This window comes from Nematostella vectensis, chromosome 4 (genome assembly GCF_932526225.1).
Source record: "Nematostella vectensis chromosome 4, jaNemVect1.1, whole genome shotgun sequence".
Classification (NCBI taxonomy): domain Eukaryota; kingdom Metazoa; phylum Cnidaria; class Anthozoa; order Actiniaria; family Edwardsiidae; genus Nematostella; species Nematostella vectensis.
Genome location: NC_064037.1, coordinates 1,714,255 through 1,728,966, shown reverse-complemented (window position 1 = coordinate 1,728,966; position 14,712 = coordinate 1,714,255). Strand labels below are relative to the sequence as shown.

General features: G+C 40.7%; 1 protein-coding gene across 3 annotated transcripts in view; it reads right to left on the bottom strand.

Moving 5' to 3' along the window:
* LOC5509221 (CAD protein) overlaps positions 1–12,761 on the bottom strand; it is a 28,835-nt gene extending 16,074 nt beyond the window's left edge. For 2 of the 3 annotated variants that reach the window (XM_048726434.1, XM_048726435.1), the window contains exons 1-19: positions 12,584–12,761; positions 11,379–11,648; positions 10,665–10,807; positions 9,535–9,688; positions 8,727–8,898; positions 7,844–8,279; positions 7,553–7,684; positions 7,194–7,427; positions 6,574–6,795; positions 6,255–6,443; positions 5,828–6,061; positions 5,414–5,551; positions 4,973–5,158; positions 3,400–3,429; positions 3,183–3,265; positions 2,422–2,668; positions 2,044–2,142; positions 1,729–1,830; positions 266–388 (exon numbers count right to left, since the gene is read on the bottom strand). In XM_048726434.1, the coding sequence (XP_048582391.1) occupies positions 266–388; positions 1,729–1,830; positions 2,044–2,142; positions 2,422–2,668; positions 3,183–3,265; positions 3,400–3,429; positions 4,973–5,158; positions 5,414–5,551; positions 5,828–6,061; positions 6,255–6,443; positions 6,574–6,795; positions 7,194–7,427; positions 7,553–7,684; positions 7,844–8,279; positions 8,727–8,898; positions 9,535–9,688; positions 10,665–10,807; positions 11,379–11,648; positions 12,584–12,731 (3,342 nt within the window). In that variant the 5' untranslated portion in view covers positions 12,732–12,761. Of the gene's footprint in view, positions 1–265; positions 389–1,728; positions 1,831–2,043; positions 2,143–2,421; positions 2,669–3,182; positions 3,266–3,399; positions 3,430–4,972; positions 5,159–5,413; positions 5,552–5,827; positions 6,062–6,254; positions 6,444–6,573; positions 6,796–7,193; positions 7,428–7,552; positions 7,685–7,843; positions 8,280–8,726; positions 8,899–9,360; positions 9,408–9,534; positions 9,689–10,664; positions 10,808–11,378; positions 11,649–12,583 lie in introns of those variants that run through there. The other variant, XM_048726436.1, reaches the window with a different exon arrangement.
* Positions 12,762–14,712: the final 1,951 nt, after the last annotated feature.

Sequence of the window (14,712 nt, the reverse complement as noted above, 5' to 3'; positions counted from 1 at the left end):
TCTATAATTGTAATTCCAGACAAATCAGTCAGCTATTTTCACACAACCAAGACAACAATTTATCTTAGTCAAATGACTGGTAACTCTGTCATATCAGTTCTATCAGTCCTACTGCAAGTATTTTGTCATCCTGGGATGTAATGGAAACTATCCAAAGGCAACCTACAGTATATGTAAAACTGTAGTGACAGTAAGGTTATAAACAAGATACAATGCATCTTTTTATCATACTGCAGGTCCACATAGATATGGGATCGATAGATACCTCAACAGTTGTGAGCTCTTTCCACTGAGGCTGTAAAATCCCAATGTTGTCCAGCAACCTGGAGAACTTGAAGCGATTCTCGGCATTGTCAATGTATTCAGGGGACGTCCCAAAGATGCGGGCCTATCAATAAAAGAAACATAATTCACCTTTGGGTGTAAGCAGGCTTATGTACAATGTCAGACGTAGGGTCACAAACGTCTATAAAGGATTGGCTATTGCAAATTTTAAAAGGACATCAAAAGAGTTTTAAACGTAATTCTCTACCTTTCAAGATGCCAGTAGGGCCATCACACTCTACCCTGTGTATTGTACCTAGCTTCTGTCTGTGTAGGGGTATAGCACTCTACCCCGTACTTTGTTGCGCTTACCTCTTGTCTGTGTAGGGGTATAGCACTCTACCCCACACTTTGTTGCACTCACCTCTTGTCTGTGTAGGCGCATGGCACTCTACCCCATACTTTGTTGCGCTTACCTCTTGTCTGTGTAGGGGCATGGCACTCTACCCCATACTTTGTTGCGCTTACCTCTTGTCTGTGTAGGGGCATGGCACTCTACCCCGTACTTTGTTGTGCTCACCTCTTGTCTGTGTAGGGGTATAGCACTCTACCCCGTACTTTGTTGCGCTCACCTCTTGTCTATGTAGGGGCATGGCACTCTACCCCATACTTTGTTGCGCTTACCTCTTGTCTGTGTAGGGGCATGGCACTCTACCCCGTACTTTGTTGTGCTTACCTCTTGTCTGTGTAGGGGCATGGCACTCTACCCCGTACTTTGTTGTGCTTACCTCTTGTCTGTGTAGGGGCATGGCACTCTACCCCGTACTTTGTCGCGGTTACCTCTTGTCTGTGTAGGGGCATGGCACTCTACCCCGTACTTTGTCGCGCTTACCTCTTGTCTGTGTAGGGGCATGGCACTCTACCCCGTACTTTGTTGCGCTTACCTCTTGTCTGTGTAGGGGCATGGCACTCTACCCCATACTTTGTTGCGCTTACCTCTTGTCTGTGTAGGGGCATGGCACTCTACCCCGTACTTTGTCGCGCTTACCTCTTGTCTGTGTAGGGGCATGGCACTCTACCCCGTACTTTGTTGCGCTTACCTCTTGTCTGTGTAGGGGCATGGCACTCCACCCCATACTTTGTTGCGCTTACCTCTTGTCTGTGTAGGGGCATGGCACTCTACCCCGTACTTTGTCGCACTTACCTCTTGTCTGTGTAGGGGCATGGCACTCTACCCCATACTTTGTTGCGCTTACCTCTTGTCTGTGTAGGGGCATGGCACTCTACCCCGTACTTTGTTGTGCTTACCTCTTGTCTGTGTAGGGGCATGGCACTCTACCCCATACTTTGTTGTGCTTACCTCTTGTCTGTGTAGGGGCATGGCACTCTACCCTACACTTTGTTGCGCTCACCTCTTGTCTGTGTAGGCGCATGGCACTCTACCCCATACTTTGTTGCGCTTACCTCTTGTCTGTGTAGGGGCATGGCGATATTGTTTGGAAGCTGCCCACCCATACTGAGGATAATGCCCTCTGGCTTCTCGCGCTGGTAGATATCCATTACACTCTGATAACAGAAGACAACACAGGCTTCAGTATAGTGCTGCATAGTATTGAAATGACAGTAGCCCCGGCTCTTCAGCTGAAAAATTATATCTTGATTTCTATATTGGAAGTATCAGGGCTGTGTGTTGAAGTGATCTGTTGTGCTGATCCAGTAGGAGACAAGGCAGGAATACTAAAGCCAACAAGGACCAAGCAAGTGGAAATAGTGGCCCACCTCAAATGAAATCTCATCAAAGTAAAGTCTGTCACACTCATCGTAATCCGTGCTGACGGTCTCTGGGTTGTAGTTTACCATAATGGTCTGTTTTCCAAGCTGTGACACAAATTTAACACAGATTTTTGTTAATAAATGTAGAGAATTCATATTAGAAGTACAAACTACATATGTTGAATTCAGTTACAGATTAATCATTGTCTAGATCACTTCCCAACTTTGTGGCTACCCTCAGCTTATACAGCAATTGCCAATCACTGTGTAAGACAGCTAAGCTATTTTACAGAGGGAAATTATATAAACTTTTTTTTACCCTACATCAAAAAAGCAAGAGACAATCCATTTCACAAAACCAGTAACATGAGATAAGATCTTTACCTTCTTTAGTTCTCTGATGCAGCCAACAGCACAGCAGTCGAACTCCACACTGCTGCCAATCCTGTACACCCCAGAACCCAGCACCATCATCGCATTTCCAGGGAATCCCAGGTCGTCTTCCTGGGCGTTGTAAGTCAGGTACAGGTAGTTTGTACATGCCGGGTACTCAGCAGCCACCGTGTCAATCTGCTTGATGAATGGCGTCAGCTTCATCTCTTCTCGGAGCTTTCTCACAGCAAGTTCAGTGCTGCAACGACAGAGAGTTGGCTGATGAGCTTTACAATTTTAGCAGTTTAGCAGGCTCTTGACAAAAGAGATTAACTGCACATCTAAGAGAATTGTAAGGTGCTATGTGCCAGTGGACGCAAGGAATGAGAAACAGACAACATGCTTCTTTACTGATTGTAAACTTAGTGTGAGGAGGATAGAGTTCTAGAATCCTTTCAACATCCAAACTGAATTGGCTGAGAGATGACATTTTGTATCCCACTTTGCTAGGATGATAAGTTTCTGAGGATGGCCCTTTTGGGAGCTATCATTATATGTTGAGTACATTGAGCTTGGTGATGTCCTTCATGCACTGTACATCATGTTGTAAGATTATGCTGATTTAATAACATACATAACATACAAGATGAAATTGTTAATAATGGCTACTTAAAACATGTTTCTTTGGAATGTTGCTCTTCTTTGCAATGAAATTCAGTAAGTCAGGTTTATAGTGAGGTTTACAGGAAGTCGGGTTTATGGTGTAGGCGCACCTATGGACACATTTGGCGATCTGTTTGTCAGAGAATCCAAGTCTCTTGGCCTCAAGAAGGTGGTTGTACGTCACCTCAGGTTTCTAAAACGAGCAGATCAGCGACAAGTAAACCAAAAACACCAAGCAGTTACGTTCACCACAATGTATGAACTAATAATGAAAGAACATGTATGAAGTGAAAATGAAAGAACATGTTGCATGGAAATGAATGTTACCTTTTCTTTGCGTGGTTCACTGTCCATACTCTGTGTGAATGGATAAGAAGAATACAAATGATTGATTGAAGAATGGCAATTAAAAATGTGTCAAAAGGCATTAAAAGTTATGTGACACAGTATAAACAATTTGGTAACAATAATTTTTAACATTGCTTGACATGGATGAGATGGATGAAAAAATTACTTTTTATTTAGTCTGAAGAGCATGGAATAAGAGATGAAAAAAGTATTCTTATTAGAATCTGAAGAGCATGGAATAAGAGGCTTACATGACTAATACTTTTAAAACTGGTAAGTAAAAGGCCCATAAGCAATCAAGCCGACATCAGATCGAGGCTCTATTTTAGTGCTGCGCTAAAATAGAAAGTCTACAAATTGTTTCAAACTTTTAAGAAGCCTCTTCTATCAATGTTAAAATAGCGTTAAAATTGTTGAAAGTTTTAAAAAGTTAATACTTTATCGTTTTACAACAATACCTGGCAAATAATTATAAGATTTATCTATGTATATGCTGGCATTTATGCGATGTCATATGAAAGCGGTTTTTACCACCTCGAGCAGAAGGCCGAAGGTCACGGGAAATTGAAGTATGTAAAAAGGTTCGTGAAACTTGTATTAATCGTTCACTGATGTCCAAGAACAATTCAGAATTCCTTTTGCATTTTATAAGTATATTTATCACAAGATAAGAACAATCTTCGCTTTTTTTTGTGTTTGTGTCGATGCCAGTATCTTGTCGATAGGGAATCTTTCATGCATGGCGTTGATAACAATCACAACGACTACAAAGGAATTTGGGTTAGTTTTCCTGGAAGTCAAAGTTTTTCAGACTCTAAGCCACTCATTCGCATTGGAGGGAAAAAAAATAGCAGCTTCGATTCTAAGGTGAGCCTCGATGCAACCCTGAAAATGCAAGAGGAACAAACAATATGCAGAAGTTTTGCCATGAGTTGAATTTGCAAATCAGAGCAGCGAAATACATACTTCCTATGTGTTCAGCATATATTCTCCTCGACTTATATTCTTCATATATTTTTCTCCCTTCATGGTTATTAACCTAGAGTTTTAATTACAGTTTATAGTACTTATCAGTGATGAAACAAAGAATAGTTTTGAGTAATCGCGTGGAATAAACCAACATCTTTCCCGATGACATCAATCTTTATTTGTCAATGATCCTTATCCTGAAGTTCGCACTGCTTGGTTTCTTCGTTACATTATGTTCTTGTCTTCCTAACTGGCTTTCTTCACCGGAGAAAACAAGATGAAACACGCACCTCAAATGTCGGTAGTGAATAATTATGCGTATTATAGTCCTCCAATCAAATCACTCACAAGACAATGGCGCTATTTCAAAACAACAACAATCGCTTTGGTTGCCAATGGGGCTTTTAAAGTGTAGCTGTCTATAGAAGTGAAGAAGTCAACAATAAAGAACACATATTTGTACCATAGGAAAATATGTTTCTTGTTTACACAAATGCACAGTCGATTTCCTGAGGTTAGGGGAATGTCAGTGGGTTTAAGGGGTTAAACTCCACCACACAATGCTTGTGAGTACCATACATACCTGACTCACTGGATCAGATCCAGCTCTGTATGACTTCAGCATAGTGCCATAGTCTATAATGGCTTTCATACGGTGCAGAAACCACCGGTCTATCTTGGTGAGCTCGTACAGTCTGTCGATGGTGTAGCCTTCCTTGAGAGAGGCAGCGACCACATGGATGCGCTTGTCTGATGGTTCCCTAAGCTCCTGTCAAGTACACATCAATTGAGTTAGTTTACTAAGAGTTGTCACTATGAACCCCTTGATGAAAGTATAAGAGTACTAAATGACAAAACATGATTGCAATGAACAAAGCATATAATAGCATTTTCTAGTATTCATTCAAGATGTACTGTATATAAAAGATAGTTATTAGGAATTAAAACAATGTGCATGTTCTGTGTACCAGTCCTTGTACTGTACTGTCTGAAAATGATTATTGCAGGGCAAGGCACACTGTACCTCATCTGAGGCGGCATTCCTGTGGGAGTCAAATCCAAGGTTACTCTCGTCCACCATGCGAAGCGCCTTCTGCAGAGCTTCCTCAAATCTCCTCCCGATAGCCATCACCTCCCCGACACTCTTCATGCAGCTACCAATCTAAGAAAAAGGGGGCAGTAAGTATTCCAGGTTTATCAAACCCTAGGTGGAAAAACCCTTAAAACTGAAGGCTAGAAGATTTACACAGATGGACTAAATCTAATCACTAATCAATTGGTGCTGGTTCAGTGATGATGATCTTGAACCAAAAAATTGAACAAGTCAAGATGAAAACCTGGCAATATTGATGACTTTTCAATTCATGGGATAATTTTCTTGACAAAAACAATTGCTGCACAAACATCAAGAGAGTTTTATATCAGACCTTGCTCATACCTTAGTGCTCACTCTGCTGAACTTGCTCAAGTCCCAGCGTGGAATCTTAACCACTACGTAGTCAAGGCTAGGCTCAAAGCATGCCGTGGTGGAGTTGGTGACTGAGTTGCGCAGGACTGGTAATGGTCGTCCCAGGGCCAGCTTGGCGGCCACATAGGCAAGAGGGTAACCAGTGGCTTTGGACGCAAGGGCTGAGCTCCGGGAAAGACGAGCATTCACTTCAATTATGAAATACTGAAAGGAAAAAGTGTATATTAGTTCCAGTTGGACACATCTTCACCATGACTAATGATAAACAATCTTTTCATTTAGCCCATCTTTTGTCATAATTTGTAACAACATAACATTTGGTGATATGTTACCTATGGTATCACACTTTTAAAAAATACTGGAAAATAGTTATAAATAACCATAAAGGTGCGCTTACCTCTTGGGAGTCTGGGTTGAGTGCATACTGAATGTTACATTCTCCTACCACACCCAGGTGCTTGATCACCTTGATGGCAGTACTGCGGAGCATGTTATACTCTGAGTTTGTCAGGGTTTGACTTGGGGCTACAACGATTGATTCCCCAGTGTGTATCCCAAGGGGGTCAACATTCTCCATGTTACACACCTTAAAGAAATTTAAATAAAAACATAATGAGGTATCATTCTTCTGGCAAAGTATCTTTGTGTGTCTGTGTGCAGAGGATGAATCCAGCTTGTCTACTATACTTTTTAACATCATGTTTCCAATTACTCACTGTGATGCAATTATCGTAGGCATCCCTGACGACTTCATATTCAATCTCCTTCCAGCCCTTGAGTGACTTGTCAATGATGAGCTGTTTGGAGTTTGCTAGAGCCATCGAGGCCAGTTGGGTGAGCTCCTCCTTGTCGTCTGCGAACCCCGACCCCATCCCGCCGAGAGCAAAGGCAGCACGAACCATGACTGGGTAGCCAAGCCTGCCTGCAGCAGCTAAGGCCTAGCGATCCATGAAATAATGAGAGCAGGAAAATGGTACTAGGAGAATGTGCAAGAGAAAATGATAACATTTGATATTTTTCATTTGAAGGGACCAAAAGAGAAAGGATGATCTACAGATGTAACGGAGTCAATTACAGGTCCCTTTTCTTAGGAAGTCAAACTTATTTCCATTATTTTGATAGAAACAATGGGCATTTTCAGTGGATGTCACAGCCTTTCTCTTTACCCCAACATGCATAAAAGCATTTTTTTAATTTTTTTTTTTAATTCCTGTGATTTCAAAGCTTTTTTGTTACTGTCAAAAAGCTGTCGAAACATCTCATCAAGTTCAAATATTACAAAACCTGACATTACCTTGAAAACCAGAAGTATTGTAAATTCCAAATATTAACCAACCTCATCAACAGAAAACACTGCTTCACTGGGAGCTACATGCTCATCAATTTCCAGTAGCTTCTCTGCAAACATCTTTCTATCCTCAGTGCAGACGATTGCATCAACAGGAGTTCCAAGAACTTTTACATTATATTCATCAAGTACGCCCCTGTCTCGTAGCTCAATGCCACAGTTAAGGGCTGTTTGGCCACCAAATGCTAGCAGAATACCATCTGGCCTTTCACTATGGATAACCTGCAAAACAATTAGTCAAGAAGACTAAGAAACAGAATCTTTCCAACTTATAATAAACAAAGAGTATGACTCAGGATATAATATCTTATTATAGACATTCACATTTTCAACTAGTTGTTGCTTACCTGGGTAACATAGTCTGCTGTGATAGGAAGAAAGTAAACTTTGTCAGAAAGTCCTTTGGTAGTTTGCACGGTTGCAATATTGGGATTGACAACCACTGTCTGTATGCATTCCTCCTTCAGGGCTTTGATGGCCTGTAAAACACATCAAAGCAACAGAAGTCTCATATATAATTACACATAATATCTTAAAATGAGGTTGCACTCGGAGAGTCCATGTGTCGCAGCGCTTCACAGGTATTTTAAAAAAATGGCAAGTAAGCATAAAAAGCTGCGCCTGAGCATGTTCCTAACCTGTGATCCTGAGTAGTCAAATTCCCCAGCCTGCCCAATGGAAAGACCACCAGACCCAAGTATTAACACTTTCTTAGGCTTGGTTTCCACTGGGTTGACTGGCTTGAACATAAACTGTTGCTGGATTCTCTCCTTCACCGACATATCAGACACCTTTCCTAGCTTATACTGCTTGACAGTCTCCAGGAAGATATCAAACAGGCATTCCAAATCTCGTGGCCCACCCATATGTTCAGGATGAAACTGAACGCTGAAGAATGGCAGAGTGTTGTGGATAATTCCCTCGTTTGTTTGGTCATTAGCGTTAGTAAATAGAGTAGACCAGTCCTTTGGGATGGAAGTTGTGTCGATAGCAAAGCCATGGTTTTGTGTTGTGATGAAACATCTGTTTGTTCCATGGTGAGTACAGGGAATGTTGTGACCACGGTTTCCATACCTGTGATTATAATATTTTTGTATGTTAGAACATTGAAAGGAAATCCACCAATCCATGTGCTCACATTTACAGCTATATTTTATTCATCCAAATTTGAGAATCTACATTTCTAGCAATATGTAACGACTCGTGCATAAAAATACAGTATCTCAGTGTATCACACAAAAGAGGCCAAGAACTCTGCAAAATGGGCCCAAAGATTTCTGTCCTCTAAGGCAAGACCATTTTGCCAAACAGGCCCAAACTTCACATTATAAAGGCATAAACATACTTTTAAACACTGTGCGGTTTAACACTTTAAACATTTTTCTTTTTTCTCTGTGAAACAGGCAGTAGTAGTTCAATCAACCCACATCGAGCTCTCAGGATACATTTTTAGGTGAGCTGTCACATATAAGGTGCAATGAAAAGCTTGAGTCTGGGCAACTCCAAAAATATTTAACATACTTCATTTTGAAGCTCTTGCAGCCAACAGCAAGGGAAAGCAACTGGTGCCCAAGGCAGATGCCAAACAGAGGGATGGGGTTCTTGTCATGTATGTGCTGTCTGATGTTATCAATTGCCGCCATGCAATAGCTGGGATCACCAGGACCATTGCTCAGGAAAACTCCATCAAAATCTGAAAATTAATCCAAAATTGATTTGAAGTGCGCACTGACTCACAATAAAGACACACATTCAAAACACAAAAACCAGAATAGTCAAATTTCAAATTCCACTATTCTTGCTTCACATACAAATTAAAGACGCATATACATTTACAGTGGGACAATTTGAGTGATACAGATTTATATGCACATACTACCAAGCATGGGTCCCCCTGAGGTTAGAATATAATAATGCAGAAACTTGTGAGTTCTTTATGTTCCTGCTGGTTAACTGAAAGCAAAGCTTCAATAGTAATTGTATGATCTTATAGTACCAGAAGTACAGTAGCAATGGAAACAATAAACAAGAAGCTTGTAATGGCCCTTTTGGGAATTTGTAATAGTGTAGCAATTATAGCACTGACAGAGCACTCACCTCTGTTCTTGACCACAGGATTGAAGTCATGCAATTATAGCAATAACAAAGCTCTCACCTCCGTTCTTGACCTCAGGATTGAAGTCATGCAATTATAGAACTAACAAAGCCCTCACCTCCGTTCTTGACCTCAGGATTGAAGTCAAGCAATTATAGCACTGACAGAGCACTCACCTCCGTTCTTGACCTCAGGATTGAAGTCAAGCAATTATAGAACTAACAAAGCTCTCACCTCCGTTCTTGACCTCAGGATTGAAGTCATGGCTCCAGGGTACGACTTTGACACATGCCCCTCTGGACACCAGACAACGGATCTGGTTATACTTGATGCCACAGTCCAAAGCAATAATATGTGGTGTGCCTTGGGGGTTATAAACAGTGGGTATCTGACAAAGAAAATATTTTTGACCACTCGTCAGTAAGTTGCTTTCTAAATAACAGGTTTCTGACAATAAAGAGATTTTTTTACCACACAGTGGTTCACACATGTAAGTTTCACAGTTTTTGCAGCCAAGTACTGTAAATCATTTTTAAAGTTCATTTCTTGTCATGCACTAGACAGCTTCGTGCCATATTTGCTCCCTAAATGATTTCTGCCTAGCTTTAATTTCAACAGAATTCTCTTTCAAAAAGCCTAAAAATAAATTCAAGGCAAGCATTTCTGCATTGACTGTACAGAGAAACTCTGGTGGTGTCCAAGGTGCTGAATAACAGATTAGAATTTGCAGAAAAGAAAGGTACCTACCTTAAATTGTGGGAGAATAACAGATTAGAATTTGCAGAAGAGAAAGGTACCTACCTTAAATTGTGGGAGGATAACAGATTAGAATTTGCAGAAGAGAAAGGTACCCTCCTTAAATTGTGGGAAGGGCAGTTGGAAACATAATAAAAACATATGGCAGAAGGTGGAAGCGTGCAATAGTCGAAAATGACCGCTAGACAGATTAATTGAGGGTGCATTTTACAGTGTTAGCCTCGACATGAAGAAAATTATTCATAAATTTTCACAAGAAAACGAAGTATTCACAAGTACAATCATTGTATGATTCACAGGATCAGCAGGGTTCAAAATAGCGACAAGCTACCGGAAATAGCCGGCCGTTTTCTGGCCTTTGCCAGATCCTTTTGTCTTTATTTCCCTCTCATATTTTGAGTGTGCAGGCTTCTTTTCCCCACGAAAATCCACAAAGCCGGCAAAATCTAGAAAAATTAAAAAACTTATTTTGAACCCTGGATTGGCAGTTTCTTGTTGGAATTTGTTAATAATTAACTTCATGCCGAGGCTAACACTGTAAAACGTGCCCTTAATTAACCTGTCTAGCGGCCATTTTCGAATTTGAAACTGGACTATTTCACTCTCACCTTGCAGGAGACAATGTCTACTAAATTTTCCAGATTTGGATCATGGAATGGCACAGTTTCTGGGTCGGTTCCATCAATCACTATCTTGCCCAACATGGTTCCCTTCTCTCTGATCTTTTTTGTTAGTGCTCTGGTATCAATACCTATAATCCACAGAAATGGAAGAATGAACCCTTACATACTCAGATGGTATACCTACAAAACACAGAAATGAGTTGATCCTTACATACTCATATACATATGAGTTGATCCTTACATACTCATATACATATGAGTTGATCCTTACATACTCATATACATATGAGTTGATCCTTACATACTCATATACATACGAGTTGATCCTTACATACTCATATACATACGAGTTGATCCTTACATACTCATATACACATGAGTTGATCCTTACATACTCATATACATATGAGTTGATCCTTACATACTCATATACATACGAGTTGATCCTTACATACTCATATACATATGAGTTGATCCTTTCATACTCATATACATATGAGTTGATCCTTACATACTCATATACATATGAGTTGATCCTTACATACTCATATACATATGAGTTGATCCTTACATACTCATATCATACAGGGTTATCCCTTAAAGATATGTCTGCTGAAAGTTCAGCAAGCCAAACAAGAAACTTCTATATTCCACCAATTGTTCACCTAAATATGGCCCTTGTATAACACCAACTCTTACCACTAATTCCTGGAATTCCCTGTTCTGTAAGCCAGGTAGAAAGTGAACGCTTTGCATTCCAGTGACTGTATTCCTCGATATAATCCCCAACTATCAGGGCAGCAGCCCATATCTTGTGCGATTCAAAATTCAAGTCAAGACCATGTTTGTCCTGCTTTGCTTCAGGAGCACCATAATTGCCTATCAGGGGGTAGGTAAGGATGAGAAGCTGTGCCTGGTAGGAGGGGTCCGTCAGCGACTCAGGGTACCCAACCATACCTGTCTGGAAAACTAAAAAACAACAAATCCTGTAGAATAGTCCCAGTGTTATAAGACTGGCATTACAACTGAGAAAGTGGTTTAATATTGAATGCTTCCTTTATCTATATACGTTCAATGGACCCACAAAAAACTTATTTTAATTGGAAAAAAAATGTTTTCTTCGTTTTGAACTATCTTTGTAATGTGTAGATTGTACAGCATAAACAGAAATTATTTTTTACGTTAAAAATTAATAATTTACACATTGTTCTATTCTTGAGTTTGGAATGCTTGGATTCAGTGGGGCTGTTCAGTGGGGTTCCAAGATTTTATTTTTTTCTTTTAAAATAAATGTGTGAAACAAAAAATAAATTAAATAAAAAAAGTCTGTAGATCCTTGTATATTAACTGCTTACTTCTGCATTCCTATATATCTCTTTTTTTATGATTTTAACCCTTAAATAATTTCTTTTCTAACAAAATACAAGTCTTCCCCCTCCTCCCTCACACAAATGTAGCGATTTCGTAATCGCAAGGACTTGTGGGTAATTGCAACACGTGTGTTCGAAGTTGTCGTGATCGGGAGCCGGCTCGTATTCGTAAAAGGCAGAGCAAAAAGCAAAATCTCCATAACAACTCCACGAAACCAACAGCAGTAACCGCTGTATAATAAAATAGCTTGTTTTCAAAACCTACATCGGTTTAATGAATAAAAATTACGAGAATTCAAAGAAAATACTTCGTACGTGATGAGAACATGTGCGATACGATGGGTGAAAATAACACAAAATCTTCTAGAAATTCGCTCATGTTTTTGCACTTTACAAGTTGATTTCAATGTGTTTGTCCTTATTTTATCTAAAATAATCATCGACGTTGTACAAGTGTTTTTCGAATAGAAGATTTTGGTCGAATTATGACAAAATCAACATCGAAGAAGCGGCAAATTCAATAAATTTACTTACCAACTTCACCAGGAACATTTTTTGCAGCTCCAAAAAGCTTTCCCCTGTATACTGAACCGTCATCTAGGAAAAGGCTAGCCATTTTATCGGGTTTTTGCCCGTTTTCGTCTGATTGTGAAGACGACCAAAACGACCACAACGACGCCATAGGTCGACTGAGCCGAGGGTTTGGCGCGACCGTATTCAAAAGCACACTCTAGGACCCAGGGCTACGCGGGATATAGGGAACGCGGGGAAAAAACACTACTACTGGAAGAAGATCCCAAGAGACCAAGGGTGCCCAATAGACCCCGATATTTTTCCTTCAACGTCACAGCGAGCTGTGCGTGGCGTAACCGACTAAGACAGGCCTGGGATCCTGGTTATTGCCTCCCCATTAATGCGCGGGTACCTCAGGTTCCTTTGTGTTGTACAGTTCGCTAGATAGCGGTGCTGGAGCCGAAACCTCCAGCCTAGCCGTAAAGCTTTATGCTGCCATACGGTGTTTCAGCGCATGTCTGGAAGTATGGTCTATTTTTTTTTTAATTTGTCATCGCACCCCTCGTGGTTCGATCCGTGGCCATGGCCTGAATCTTTTTTTTTTTTTGTCAATGTTACCTCTTTTCTGTCGTTGATAATGATATGTACTGTTCAATACCAGCTTTCAATCAGCGCCGATTTAAATAAGCGCCACCTTAATTAAGGAGTGAATCAAATAAGCGCCCCTTTCAGATAAGCGCCCTCCCCCTACCCCCGCCAAAAATCAAGGGTCCGACCAGAACGCAAGCTTTTATAGCTACCCTTATTACTCCATTTGGTTAATCAATAAAAGACTCGGACTAGACTATTTAACAGAGTTCGTCGTATTTTATCTTCTTACTGAACGTCAATGGGGATATTTTTTTGTAAGAAGAGGGCTTATTGTAGAGGGGGGGGGGGGTAAAAGTTATTAGAATTGAGAGTGAGGATTATCAAAAACTCCTTGTTTGGCACTTGTGTTTTGAAGTCTCAGATGCTACAAACTACTTAGTGTGTCTCTACGTTTAGTTAAAATCTTATATGTTTCGAAATCACGGTTTTCAAGATCGCGTAAATTCGAATATTACAGTTTTTCAACCTGGTAGTATGATATTACCACTGCTGCTTGGAATTACCTAGCCCCCACTATATTAATGTAACGATATTCCAGTTGCACCTAAAGGACGATTTGTGTGTTGTTTATTGGCGGTGATACATCTTCAAAATATTTCTAATTTATACATTAATCACATTACATATACCATAAACATTCCAAAAAATCTTACAAGCTTGTTTTAGCGGTCCCTGAAGAATAATCTTTTTTATGTTTTGACTATATAGAAAAGCAAAAAAATGTGGATAAACATATCATATACGCACCCATCGTGGAAGAGATGCAATAAGTATGTTTAATGGTCGCGGGTAGAAGATGCGGGAAGGATGAGGGCACCCGCTCCTTTTTAGTATAACCCGCACTTTTTACCCGCATCTTCTAGCCGTGACCCGCGACCATTAGGCCCCCCCCCCCCCCTCAGTAATAGCACTGCGCGTGTGGTGTTTTAAACACAAAACTAGAGGACCGAGTATTCCCCTCCCCACTTTCATAAGGAGTACTCCCATAACTAGCTTGAACTATGGCAGGGCTGCCATAACTTCTTTCTGTCCCTTGCCAAGCCATGTATGGCTCGCTTTTTTCGAACCTCCTAAGTCTGTTGAAGAGCGTAATATCCGAGGTTCTTCTTAAACCGGTCCCGACTCTTTGTTCTGTCGGTGAAGACTGCGTAAGATGATTCTTCGATGGAGTAACAAAGTTTGAGCGCAAGCCATTAGACGAGCTCCCATCTCGAGAAAATCTCATAGCCCCTCTGGATATCAGTTCCCTAGCTGGGACCCCGTATTGACTAAAAGTCGGCCCTTGGACTGTTTTCCCTACATCAAAGGAATTCCGACTCTCATACTCGATCCTAGGCTGGTAGAGATCTGATACAATTCTTAAAGGATTGTTCCCAACTATGTTCAATCTTTCTGGTTCAAAATTACGAACAATCGACGACCCAAGAATTGGTCTTTGCTCGGGTGCCAAAGCAGAAGTTATTGGAGAGACTCGTGTAGAATAGCTCGATCTTCCAACA